Below are 12,631 nucleotides of genomic sequence, written 5' to 3'. Positions count from 1 at the left end.
AATTAATATAAAATATTCTAACCTGTTAGACAGATAGTCAGTGGGACGTATGCTAGGTTTAGATAACCACGGAGCCACAGTATTTCCCCCTACTTTAAATATAAAAGATGGCCAGATTCAGATAAACACAAAGACAAAAAATGTCCTAATTTCAGATAATTTTATTAATGCACATTCCTTTCAGTCATCTGACGTGAATGTTTTGCAAATTTACATATTTTTTTAGTATGACACATATACAGGTAAGAAGCACTGATTAATGGTAACATGCTGCAGATGCTGCTGTGATCATGAACACGAATCCTCTCCCTGCACTATGGTGGTGAGTCTGATGCATTTATACGTCACTCGATGACATTTAAACTACTTCATTTGTGGATCCTCACATTTTTAACACAAGTTTTTTCCTCATTTGCAGAAACAGAACGCAGGTTTATAGATAGCAGACGAGCAAAACAAATTCAATGAAAATCCTTTTTTGGCCTAAGTTCACAGCTTTTCCACAAGAGTCAAACCTCTGGTTTAAAAAAATCCTATCATATCCCCCCATTTCATTTTAAAATGTGTTTTTCCTCCATTTCTAATGAAAATGCATTTACACCTCTTCATAATCATGTCAGGACCAAGGTCACTTGAGAACAAAGTACTGCATCCTAAGCAATAAAGCAGTCCATCACGTTTTGCATCTTTAATACAACCCAAAGCAGCAAACTGTGCGATAAGATATCGGCTATGAACTAAATCCTGTGATACACTATGATAAATCTACATTATAGTAATTGGACATTGAAGATCTTTCAATGATGCATATGATGAGCTATTGCACTGATGATAACCTCTGACCCCAAACACTCCTTAGACAAAAACATAGCCATGTCAGCATGTTAGCCGACCAGGGTTTCTCTTTAATAAACAGTGTGCTAATTATTTTGACTCCTTTTCATAATGTGCTTTTGTGTTATAAAATGAACAAGGCTCATTTTGTTTTTGCACATATAACAGTTACATTTTGTCTTCTTCACAGTGGTTTGCAAAAGTATTCATATACCTCGAGCATTTCCACAAGTTTGTCTTTTGATATCCCCAACCTTCTCCTTATTATATTGGGATTGTATGCAAGAACCAAAACAACTTAATACACGGCTGTGAAATAAAAGCAAAACAACTGAGGGTTAAATAAAATTAGAAATAGTTCTCTGTATGTTTTGCATTTCTATTAAATCAAATTAACTAATTAGTAATAATGGTATCCAGCTGTTCTGTGAATACCTCAGTATGTATCTTATAACAGTAAATAAATAGCATCCTAAAGAGAAATAAAGCAGGATGATAAAACAATAACTCAAACTTTGGATATCTCACTGAGGTAGCCATAAGAACTTCTGGTTGCACTTCACCATATGCCACACAGAGTAAACATGATGAAAAAGGTGCTCTTATCACATGAAATTTAAAATGAACTATTAGCTTTAATGCAAAACGCTGAAGGAATAAGACAGATGCGAAAACTGATGGGAGGTGGATAGAGGCTCTAGAAGTCTTGAGTCTCAGGTGGAGATTTACCTTACAGATTGCCCTAAAAATGCAGCCAGAGCTAGTGGGGGATGGTTTACATTAACGTCTATCCAAAACCCCCAAGTCAAAGTCTGAACTAACTCCACTTGTGATGTGCAGGGCTTATGAGGACATGCACACCTCCAGCTGTAATTGAGCCAATGGTCGAACAAAGTATGAACTTATGGAGAACTGGACGCAAATTAGAAAGCTGTCTGTCTCTTTATTTCGACAAAAAAATAAAAAAAAATAAACGTAGTTAGCGGTTACAACCTGACAAAATGTAGAAGTGTTAAGGGACCTGAATGCTTTTGCACGGCACTTTCCTTAATCTAGACACTAGTAAAAAACAAAAACAAAAGACTTCGGGTCGTCTTATATTCTGTTCACCCAGCCCTCTCATCCACCATTAACTCTATATGTATTGCTACACAATAATTACATTGTTAAAAAGATCATAGAACCTTTCTGCATGAGATTTGATCTTCATTTACAGTTGACACAACAAAACATGTTTAAAACAAAGAGGTATAGTCTTTTTAAGAAATCACCTGACTGTAAAAAGTGTATACATCACATGTAGAAGGAAAAGACTTATGATCTATAGCAGAAATACTGTTTATCTGTTCTTGGTGATACAATTTCAGTGTGAATATATTATGTGTGACTTGTGTGTAATCTCCAAGAGCACTGCTCTAAAGGAGAGGGTCAGTACCTGTTGTTACTAGGTAGACAAAAGAAAGAAAGTTGCAAAGAGACATTCCCTTTAACCATAGCAGACATTCCACATTTGAAAAAATAAAACAAACAAAAACTGATGTCTTGTAAAGTCATCCGGTTGTCTCAGGAGCATTAGACACTTCTTCACTGAAGCGCTTTCTGTTTTGTTTTAAAAGAGTTGATTAGTGAGTGGTGCGACACTGTGATTAACAGCACTGAGTCGTTGCAGATGTGGAGGTGTCCCCGCACCTCCTTCACTGCTCAGGCAGAGGGAAATTACACAAACATCTTGGAAAAGTAGGAGCAGAGTGCAGCAAGAAAATCAAGTCCCAATAACCCCTAGAGATATGAGGACATCTCAGGGTTAGAAAAATGACAACACCTTTTTTTTTGTGAATAAATCCTTTCATTTTAAGTATCAGTCGGTGATTAAGCCATTAATCAACCACCTCATCTCCAGAGGCTGAAATGTTCTTATGCATTCTTTAAACACCAAAATAGCTTCAGGTTTGTGTTTGCGTTCCTCTCACTGTGTCTGTGCATCAGGGTTGACACGGTCCTGAAAGATGTAAAGGTTATTGGTAGCTGCTATGGCGATTATATTCTCTGCTGGATGCCAGGCCATGTGCAGGATTTTCTTGGTGAAGTCCAGGCTGTCAACACCCACATCGCCACGGCGACGCTTCCCGCCCGTATACACCCGGCGGGTACGCAGCACCGCCCGGGGCTTGCTGTTCTCCCGCCACGCCTCCAGGGTTACACCCCGCCCTGTCTCGCGATCAAACATGCGGAAGAAGCTGTTGTACGCTCCCGTCATGATCACACTAGGTCATAGGAGAGGAACAAGAAAGGTTTATGGTGGACCAGAGAAGTGGATAACAAGGAAAATGTACATGGTGAGGAGATTGATCTGATGTTTCCACAGACTCCAACATTGATTGCAGTGTCAGATAATGTCAGAGCCAAGCTATTAGGAGCATCAAACTGACATGCAGTCACAGATTCATCTAATTTGCTTTCAGATTTTTTTGCATACTGTCTCTACCCATCACTTACCTGTCTGAGCTGTTCCAGACACATTCAAATTTATCAAAGATGCAGTCATTCTCATAGAGGGAGCACAGCTTACTCCTCAGGTATTCGTGGACCTGGGGATGGTGGGGACAGTAAGGTTTTATTTATGCTAGGTTATGGTATATTGCATGCAGAAATAAGGATGTCTATATAGTACTATAAAAAGCCCAGAATCATTCCTTATTTATACACTATTTCCAGGGAGCGGGTTAAGTCATTTATATTTATGAGTCTAGTTTTAATTGTTTGACGAAACGTTCATTAAGAGTATATGACCATGAAAGCAACTGTTCCTTAAAAATATGGATGAGTGAAGGATGAAGTGTCAGGTTTGTAAAAGGATCAATTGCTTTTGAAAGAAGAAGAAATAAAAAAATGAAAGCATTGGACAAAGAGCCTCAAAGAAGCAAAGTTTTTTTTTTTTTACTATAAATGGCAAAGTGTGACCTAATAGCTGTTTAGGAGTTAATTGTTTTAAAACTGCCAAAAGAGATCAGATTTGAGTTTGCACTACAGAGACTAAACAAGTCCTTTTTTAAAAATTGGCTCTTTACTAAGTTGTCTTTCTCCGGGAGAAGCAGCAGTGATTTATTCTTGAGGTTTTCAAACGTTTCAGTTTCTGACCCATAAAATGGTATCAGAATTGACTCATGACCTAAACTACTGGTTGAGGATACAAACATTTTTACAAAATAAATCAACCAGGAGTGTAGTAATATTACAAGCAGCATCAAATAACACAGTAGTTGGTTTCTTTCATTTTAAGTGATGCTTTTATGTCTTTAAGAATTTTAAAATAAATATTTTTGTTTTTTATACTAAATTCCAGCTCCTCATACTGCTTTAGGAAGGACTTTCAAGGGAACTCACCAAGTCGTTTATTGAAACAAAGTTTTAACAATTATCTTATCAGATCTGTAAATATTTACCTCTGAATTAAACATATATGTCTTTATCCCAATTTTTTTAATCTTAAATCTGAACATGACAAGGAACACAATGGAGGGCCCAGGTGGGATTTGATCAAACAGATCCTGGGTGAAAATCATGTGCTCCACATTCTGGCGTAGCTGGCAGGATCCATGTGCAACACCGGCAAACGGCCCATGGATTCATAAATGGTGGTGACAGCCAGTGTGGAACACGAAGACATGCTTATGGAAAGAGGAGAGATGTGACAGTGTGGTACTGTCACTATGGTTCCAACTGCTAATGCGTCTTGGCTACTTAGGCACACGGATATTCTTTTGTCCAACAGGTTTTCGACTTTCACCTGTGAGTCTGTGGGATCAAATTCTGCCCAGAGTCTCTGTCAAGTACATTGCCACATATATAGTGTTTTTTTCACTTAGTAATTTGAGTAACTAAAAAAAAAGTGTTTTTCAAATTTATTAAATTTATTGAATATAACTACATTTACCAGACTGGTCTGGTGTTTTAACATTGAAAAAGAAAAACTGCAGCATTCCTTTAGTTTTGACATTGGAATGGCTAAAAGCCACTTCTTTTGTTGGCTTGCGTGGTTAGAGAAATTAAGTTTGGTTGTTTTTCAGCCTGCTTTTGGATGTAGTCACAGATCACCATTGAATTTAACAATAACAAACACATTTTAAATATTAAAATATACATTATATTTAGAGATAATGTTTACATACATACGTATATTGTTCAAACATATGTTTTAGAACAGATTTGTGCCTGGTTCTGCTGGAGGTTTCTTCCTGTTAAAAGGGAGTTTTTCCTCTCCACTGTCGCTACAAGCATGCTTAGTGTGAGGGATTGCATTCGAGTCAATCAGTCGTTGCAATCAACTGGTTTTCCTTAGATAGCAAACTTTGAATCAATTGGACTGTATGATCTGGTGAATTGTAAAGTGCCTTGAGATGACATGTGTTGTCAGTTGGCGCTATATAAATTAACTGAATTGAACTGAATTGAATTTGCCCTTATGTAGATATATGATGTTGCCATATTGCCCTGCTTTAACCTAAAATACAAATTAGTTGACATAGCAGACATACTTTTTTATGCAAGGAGAAAAAGCCTTAAACACAGAGATTCCCTACATTATGAGTAAGTAAGAACTTGCTATAGATTCTATTTATGTCTGTAAAGTTGATTTTTGGTGAATCTAGAACTTGGTTACACATAGTTAAATGTAACAGTGCATGTACCCCTGGCATGTTTAGATTAGAACAATTTTTAGGACATCAGACAGACATCTCTTAACATGTAGAATCTGTGCTTATGCACTCTCTACTGCAAAATAGCATGTCAAAAATGATTTATGCGCTATTTGATGACATTTTCTATTGGCATTCCAGCAATAATACCATTATTACAACAGCTTTCCACTCTAATCTTAATAATTAGTCCTTGACGATAAACTGTGACTTCATCACACTTATTTTTATATCCCTGAACAGATTATTGAGACTCTGAAGTGGTTCACTACAAAAAGTTAAGATTACTTTCAGGCAAATATAACATTCATCTATTGTCTAAGAATGCTTAGACAGATGCATAATGTAAGAAAATCTATACATGCACACTATTTCTGTATAAACATACTGATATCTCCTAAACAATTTTGAAGACTGGGAGGAAGAGAGAATCCACACATAAAGAGAATGTGCCTAAATGCTGTACTATCCAGACATCACACTGTTTAGCTTATTTCTGAACAGGTAAGTTGGCTTTTAAACCACAAAAATAGGAATGATATAAATAACTTTAAAGCTAAATCTGCCAAAAGGTAAAAAGCTCAACTGATATGAACAAAATTTTTTCTTACTTGGTAGGTCTCAACTGGGCCTTTGTCCATATTAAGGTCCCACACCTTAGCTGTCAGGTAGTCTCTTGTCAGCAGGTAGCGCCCATTGTGGCTGAACTTAACATCCGAAACAGAGGAAATAATCTCTGAGAAAAACGAGCGGCTCCCTGGATCTTCAGGCTCCTCAAAAACTGAAAAAACACAAGTAGTTAATTAAGCAGAGGCAGACTTTCCTGATGCCCTTTTCTGTTGTTTACCACAATACATTTCCTAATTTGAAATCATGCTCACGTTTGGTATGTTTGTCACAGAGAGCCGAGGCCCTCATATCACAGAGGCGCAGGGTCCCCTTGCTGCTGCTGTACACAAAGAGGTGGCAGTGGTGAGGGTGGAACTCCGCTGCAGTTATCACCTCCGTCAGGTCCTCCATGTTCGCAGGTTTGATGTCTACAATGTCTGAGAAGAAGCTCTAATAAGGAAAATTAAGCAATAAACTATAATAACAATAGTGTTTTGTTAGGGTTTCTGCATCTTGTTATTTTTGTTCCTGTTTTTTTTTACAGTCAAATTGATAACAAATAAATAAATATCAACAAATAATGCATCCAATTAAGATGGAACATGGATGCACAATGTGCTCCTCACTTCATTCTATTTGTGTTTCTCTGGTCCTATGAGGCTCAGCAGAGAGTGAATTATTCAAGTTCTCTTCCATAGTGCATCTAAGATTTTCTAGGTCAGCTTTGATTTGAGTAGGAAAACACTAAAGGGAGTCTATACAACATGCTGTGGCCTGCACTGAAATCACAATGTGTGTAGAATTCTTATCGAACCCAAATTAATGAACAGATTATTCACTAGCACAACCTTATGAAGGGTTATGCTGCTTAATGTGGTTGAAACATTATCAAAACAAGACTATTTAAGAAGAGAATAGAACAGGACAAAACAGTATAAAATAGAATAGAATAGAAATGTAAAGCATAGAATAGAAAAGTATAGAACAGAACAGAACGGAATAGAATAGAACAGTATACAATAGAATAGATTAGAACAGAACATTTTAGAATAGAACAGAAGAGAACAGTATAGAATAGTATACATTAGAATAAGGGTATAGAATAGAATAGAATAGAATAGAATAGAATAGAATAGAATAGAATAGAATAGAATAGAATAGAATATTTTTCAGAAACACAGTGGAAGGAAAATAAAAAAATCCAGATTGAAGAATTACTAAACTACAGAAACTGTAGTCCTTTCTAAAGGAGCAGGATTGCACACAAGTTTAATTTACAATATATTTTGCCTCTATAACGTTTTTTGCATAATATGACAAATGAGATATCATAATATAACACAGATTGGATTTTACTTGGCAATGTTAACATATCATCAGTTATTATTTTTCAAAAAATGTAAACATTTTCAAGTGCATCCATAATGGTTATATTTTTAAGATATATTCCTTATTCAACACAGCCGTTTAGATACATAAGTAATAAAAGTTCACATTAATTTAGTTGGAAAAATGCAACATTTTGGTCTTTCAAAGTGCAATAACATGATGTATAAAACTGAACTGAACAGAATTACATTTACTGAAGAAAAGTAAGATTGATTGGACCCTTCCACTAGATTGGTCAGTTCTAAAGATTAAATTGATATGTTTTACCTAATCTGAGAAGAAACATCTTGCAAGAGATTAAGTGATAAACAAATATGAAAATAATTTATAAGGTAACGCTAACTGGGGCTTAGTTTTTCTTTCTTGTGATATAAATCACTCTGGCTCGTATTTTGCTTGACATGGAGAAGTATAGGCTGGAAAGCAGTAAATCATTGAAATCTGTTGGGTTTCCTGGGTTCATCAAACACTATTGTTTTGTTGTTGTTGTTTTTGCTGTCTAAACTTTACCAGTTTAGGCAATAAACCTGTCTGCAATAGTTGATAAGTAAGATCAATTCAGAATCTATATACTTGACTTGGGATCGGTCTGCCTGACTGGTTTGAATTGTATTTTTTTTTCTATTAAGTGCCATGAGACTGCACATATGAACTGGCAGTATAATATGTACATAAACTGAAATAAGCCTTGCAATGGACTGGCGACCTGTCCAGGGTGAACTATATTTAGATTGCTGGAGGGCACCAGCCCCCTGAGACTGATGGATAAGCAGCAGAAGCTGAATGGATGCATTGAAAATGAATGTAATTACTTCCTGCCTTTTCAGCACCCAGCTTGTTGTGAGCAGATGGCAGTTACACAGAGATTTTCTTCTCCACTTTTGCCACAGTGAAGAAAAAGGTATTGCTGCAAAATCAACAACTTGGTGAAACAACCTCCTTCCTTTTTACCAGTTTGGATTATGTCATAAAATCAATTTGTCTGTATTAGTTGATAATGTGGACATCATTGGGCTCTGTGTAATCACAGAGATTAGCTTGTGATTAGCTTATATTGGAATGTCTCAAGTTTAAAGGTATTTGAATCAACATATATACACAATCTAAAATTAATTGGACCTATGTGCCTTTTAAAGTAGAATGAATTAATTGAAATTGAACTGAACCAAATTCAACTGACCATTCTAAAATTCAATTTGGGTAAATACTGTGAAACAAATCATAACCGCAGAGGATACTGAAACTACGATCGGTGATGTCCAGATGCCACATATTGATGCGGAGGTCATCAGCAGACAGGTAGGTCTCCCCATCACTGTTGACAGAGATGGAGTTGATGTGGTATGTATGTCCATTTGCAAATACGCGCCTTGGACGAACTTCTACCATCAGATCTGTTGGTTTCAACACCGGCACCTTAAACAGAGAGATAAAGAATGGAAGCGGGTAAAAATGTGTACAGTTAAAAATGAGAATTCAAAGAACTAACGCATAAAGGGCAAACAAATTGTTTGTGTGTTGACTGTGACGCGAATAAAAAAACAACTTGAAATAACAGTGTGTGTGTGTTTGCATGCTGCTGTACCCTCAGAGAGGTGATGGTGGAAACATCCTTGATCCGTCCCTCCTCATCTTTCAGATTGTATCCTTCTGGTCTCTTGTCTCGCTCACTAACCTTCCACAGTTTGACGGTCTTATCTGCAACAGAAATATTCAAGAGCACAGTTATTCAAAACTAGATATAGACTGGGCCATTCTGACCCTTATTTCCCTCAACAAGTAAGACATTTTGTCTCTCTTTAATATGAGTACAAAAGGTTAGAATTGTAGTACCCGCTGTTGAAATGGAGCCTGAAAGGTTGGGACTTTACCTAAATGATTTCTGAAGCTTCAATGACAAAATCAATAAGGCCTCCTATTAGAGCTTAAGCAGTTATGTACCATTGGTGGAGAGCAGGAAATGTGCTGCATTCTGCTGCGGCAACCATCTGATCTTGTTGATCTTCTCTTCTATCTCCAGACTCTTCAGGTAGTCAAAGTCAGGCTCGTGGCTCTGGAAGGTGCTGTAGACGTTGTACTCTCCCGAGTCCCCCACCTCGCCTGCCTCTTCAAACTCACCCTTAGGCTAAGAAAAAATAACAGGAAAACACAAGCCAGCAGCTACTTTTTTAGCATTCATATTAATGTATTCTGAAGAATGTGCCAGAAACTGAGAGTTGTCATCACCACAAGGTGACCTGACCTCGGTCTCTCTTTGAAAGATGACCACTCGGCCACCTTTATCCCCTGTGGCCAGCAGGTCCCCTGTCTGATTGAACTCCACTGTAGAGATGACATCAGCTGGAAGGGGTGCAGGGACATTGGATTCAGTTATTCAGGATGATACAAAAAACAAATGATGATCAAGAAAGACAGAATGAGATTCTTAAGGGGGACACTAGTTTCATTTTCAATACAGTGATTTTTTTTGTAATCAGAAATATTTTAAAGTTGCAAAATCTTACCATTTAGTGAAGGAAAAGCATCAGTGTTTTCTTTGAGCTAACTTACTGTCTCTATGGTTAAAAAAGCAGGAAAAAGCTCTCAACATTTTGTCATTTCCTCCAGCTGCCAGTTGTCAGTTGTAGTTATAAGAATCCATACCAAGTATTTAGACAGTAATTTTAAACAAAAGTCCTAATTTGATTTAACCTAGTAGAACTTCTATCATTTCACTTGAACTGTTTGCGTTATTTGCAAATGGACATTTCTTTCCTTTTTATTAGTTGTGAAGAAAAAATGTAGTACTAGTGTTTTAGCTCGCTGACCAGCAGTGTGCAGCTGTTTCACACATTTGGATATCTTTTGCAGTTAGCTTTTCAATGCATCAGTTTATACATTAATTTTAAAGTGCAAAATGTTTAGACCAATATGCATGCAAATACTTCCATTTGCTAATTAATTGTTATATAATGAACAATTTGTTAACAAATGTTTCTTTTTTTGTTTAAATTGAGACTTTAGAAAAGTTTCTCCCCCCCAAAAAAATTAACAGAACATATCGGGGATCGGTTAGACTGATACCAAAATAATTTATATCATCCTTAAAAAACACTGCACCGATCAATCTCTGCTCTATACGGCAGGATAATTTGGTCATCCCAACGCTTTTGTTTGTATCTGAATAAAAAAAACAACTCAAGGCAGAAAATTGGAGGCTTTTTAACCTCTGCCCTTTAAATGTGTTGATATAGACGGCTGGCCTATGCCAACACATGCCAATTTATTCTTAGATTTAATATTTGAAAAACTAGGCCTAGGCTCCTTCAATAAGCACAATAATTGTTCTCATAAATAGGAGACAGTGGGTTAGATATCTCTCTGCCATGAGGCCTAAAATAACATGTGATGGTAAGAGAAAAACCCTTAATATCTTAGGCCATTCTGGCAGGTCCTGCTGCTGGTTAAAAAAATGTTTCAACTCTTAGGGGTCAGAATATGTTGGAGATTTTGACACAAATTTTCTTAACCCTTTTAAACCTTAATACTGAGTAATGTGTAGCAGGTGCAGAGCAAATAGGGAAATAAGCAAATGAACAAACAATATTTATATATATAAAAAAAAAACAACAACTCCAAGTCTTAACATAAAAATCTACACAAACCAAATTCTAAATCAAAATATACGAAACCAATTAGAGAACAAATTGTAAAATGAATCCTTGAAATTTAATCCAAAAAATGTAATTCAATCAGCATGTCTTCCCTTCCTACCCAAGGGTAATAAATCTGTGACCCACACAGCCAGAGCATTGACCCACCTTCAGTAACGTAGTCTCTCAGGAAGGTATGGTTGATTTTGGGGCTCTCAGCGTCCTCACCCATCTGAAGAAGAGGAAGGGTGGCCCGCCAGTTCGCCCGTCCGGAGGGGAAGGCTCCAATCTGTAATCTCTCTTCCCACCCAGGCTCCGCCCATGCTGCTGGGGCCTACTGAAGCATCCTGAACCTAGGCATCCTGAGACAGTGAACAGCAAGAAGGAGAAGAAGGGTGAGGAGGGAGAAGAAGATGGAGGGAGTGGAGTTTCAGGAGGAAGGAAAATCAGATGAAGCACCTAAAGAAGAGGATAGCTTGGGAAAGATATGAAGAAGAGTCAAGACATGAAGTGGTGCCAGAAATTCAGTTTCTACATAAGATTAGGATAAAGATGTTACCAAGGCCTAAAGGATGCACTAACTGTGCAATGGAGCCAAAATAACAAACAGCTCCATCACCGTAACAGAGTAAGAGACGTGCTGGTATCAGTATGAATGCAGAAATATCAGGTTGAAGACTATGCAAATATAAATATATACCTCCACCCATGTACTCCATCAGCTAAGTAGAAATGATCCCAGGGTGTGGTACTAACACATACAAACACACACAGAGACACACACACCGTTTACAGAGAGATAGTCCTTGACAGAGATCTGAGGAGAATGCAATGTCTTGCCTGTGCTGCAGGAAAAGAGGTGGAGGATGGGGGGTAATGGGGGATCAGGCCCCAGCTCACCTACAAGTCTGCCCGCTGCTGCCGTTCCTGCTGTGTACACAGTCCTCTGCTTCAACGTGCTCCTGTCGGGGGGAAAGAGAAAGGGAATGAATATGCAAGGGTGGTGGTATAAGGAGGAGAAGCAGAAAAGGAGAGAAAAGACGGAGGAATGGCAAGGAGGATGGAGGAGCTCTTGCTGCTGATGATGTGGATGGGATGCTGTGCAGCATCCAGCGAGTCATGGCAGCCTCCTCTTGGAGCAGCGAATCACAGCACAGCTGTCATTGGTGAACCCACCCACTGCAGGTGGTGAGAGGAGCAGTGGGCCAGCAGAGGGAGCCATTTATTGGTGAGTGCTTGGTGTGTACTGTAGCATGTGTAATATGTAGAGGGGTTGGTAAAAACATAATAAATAAAGGAAAGAAATTTGCTTCAAACAGCTCGTGAATCTTACCTGTATCAAGGAAAATCTTTTGTGTGTGTTGGTGGTTAGGTTCATAGTTCATTTCCTGAAATGAGGGAGTTAAAAGCCAAATGAGATCACCCAGAAAATTTTAGATTATACTTTCTTTTTCTCATAAATAAAAAAAA

At 37.7% G+C, this 12,631-nt stretch overlaps 1 protein-coding gene across 2 annotated transcripts; it reads right to left on the bottom strand.

Annotated features, from left to right (window-relative positions):
• Nucleotides 1–143: 143 nt before the first annotated feature.
• On the bottom strand, nucleotides 144–12,279 carry ppp2r2ca (protein phosphatase 2, regulatory subunit B, gamma a). 2 transcript variants are annotated; one of them, XM_038271017.1, is made up of 10 exons: nucleotides 12,062–12,279; nucleotides 11,330–11,523; nucleotides 9,772–9,869; nucleotides 9,471–9,654; nucleotides 9,115–9,227; nucleotides 8,768–8,945; nucleotides 6,413–6,577; nucleotides 6,143–6,312; nucleotides 3,331–3,422; nucleotides 144–3,098 (listed from the first exon to the last, which is right to left on the bottom strand). In XM_038271017.1, the coding sequence occupies exons 2-10, from the start codon at nucleotides 11,391–11,393 to the stop codon at nucleotides 2,801–2,803; spliced, it is 1,362 nt and encodes a 453-aa protein (XP_038126945.1). In that variant the 5' UTR covers nucleotides 11,394–11,523; nucleotides 12,062–12,279; the 3' UTR covers nucleotides 144–2,800. The 2 variants fall into 2 exon arrangements, with proteins under 2 accessions (XP_038126945.1, XP_038126946.1); XM_038271018.1 differs by having other exon boundaries at nucleotides 12,066–12,279.
• Nucleotides 12,280–12,631: the final 352 nt, after the last annotated feature.

This window comes from Cyprinodon tularosa, unplaced genomic scaffold (assembly GCF_016077235.1).
Source record: "Cyprinodon tularosa strain WSP-4 unplaced genomic scaffold, ASM1607723v1 ctg788, whole genome shotgun sequence".
NCBI classification, from domain to species: domain Eukaryota; kingdom Metazoa; phylum Chordata; class Actinopteri; order Cyprinodontiformes; family Cyprinodontidae; genus Cyprinodon; species Cyprinodon tularosa.
Note: the sequence above shows the minus strand (reverse complement) of the source record. Positions and strands in the feature narration are given on the sequence as shown.

Coding starts and splice junctions, on each gene's coding strand:
- ppp2r2ca (XM_038271017.1), bottom strand. CDS start 11,393: ATGGGTGAGGACGCTGAGAGCCCCAAAATCAACCATACCTTCCTGAGA. Junction 9,228..9,470: donor TTTCCTGCTCTCCACCAATG/GTACATAACTGC, acceptor TTTCTGTTGCAG/ATAAGACCGTCAAACTGTGG. Junction 3,099..3,330: donor GTCTGGAACAGCTCAGACAG/GTAAGTGATGGG, acceptor CCTATGACCTAG/TGTGATCATGACGGGAGCGT.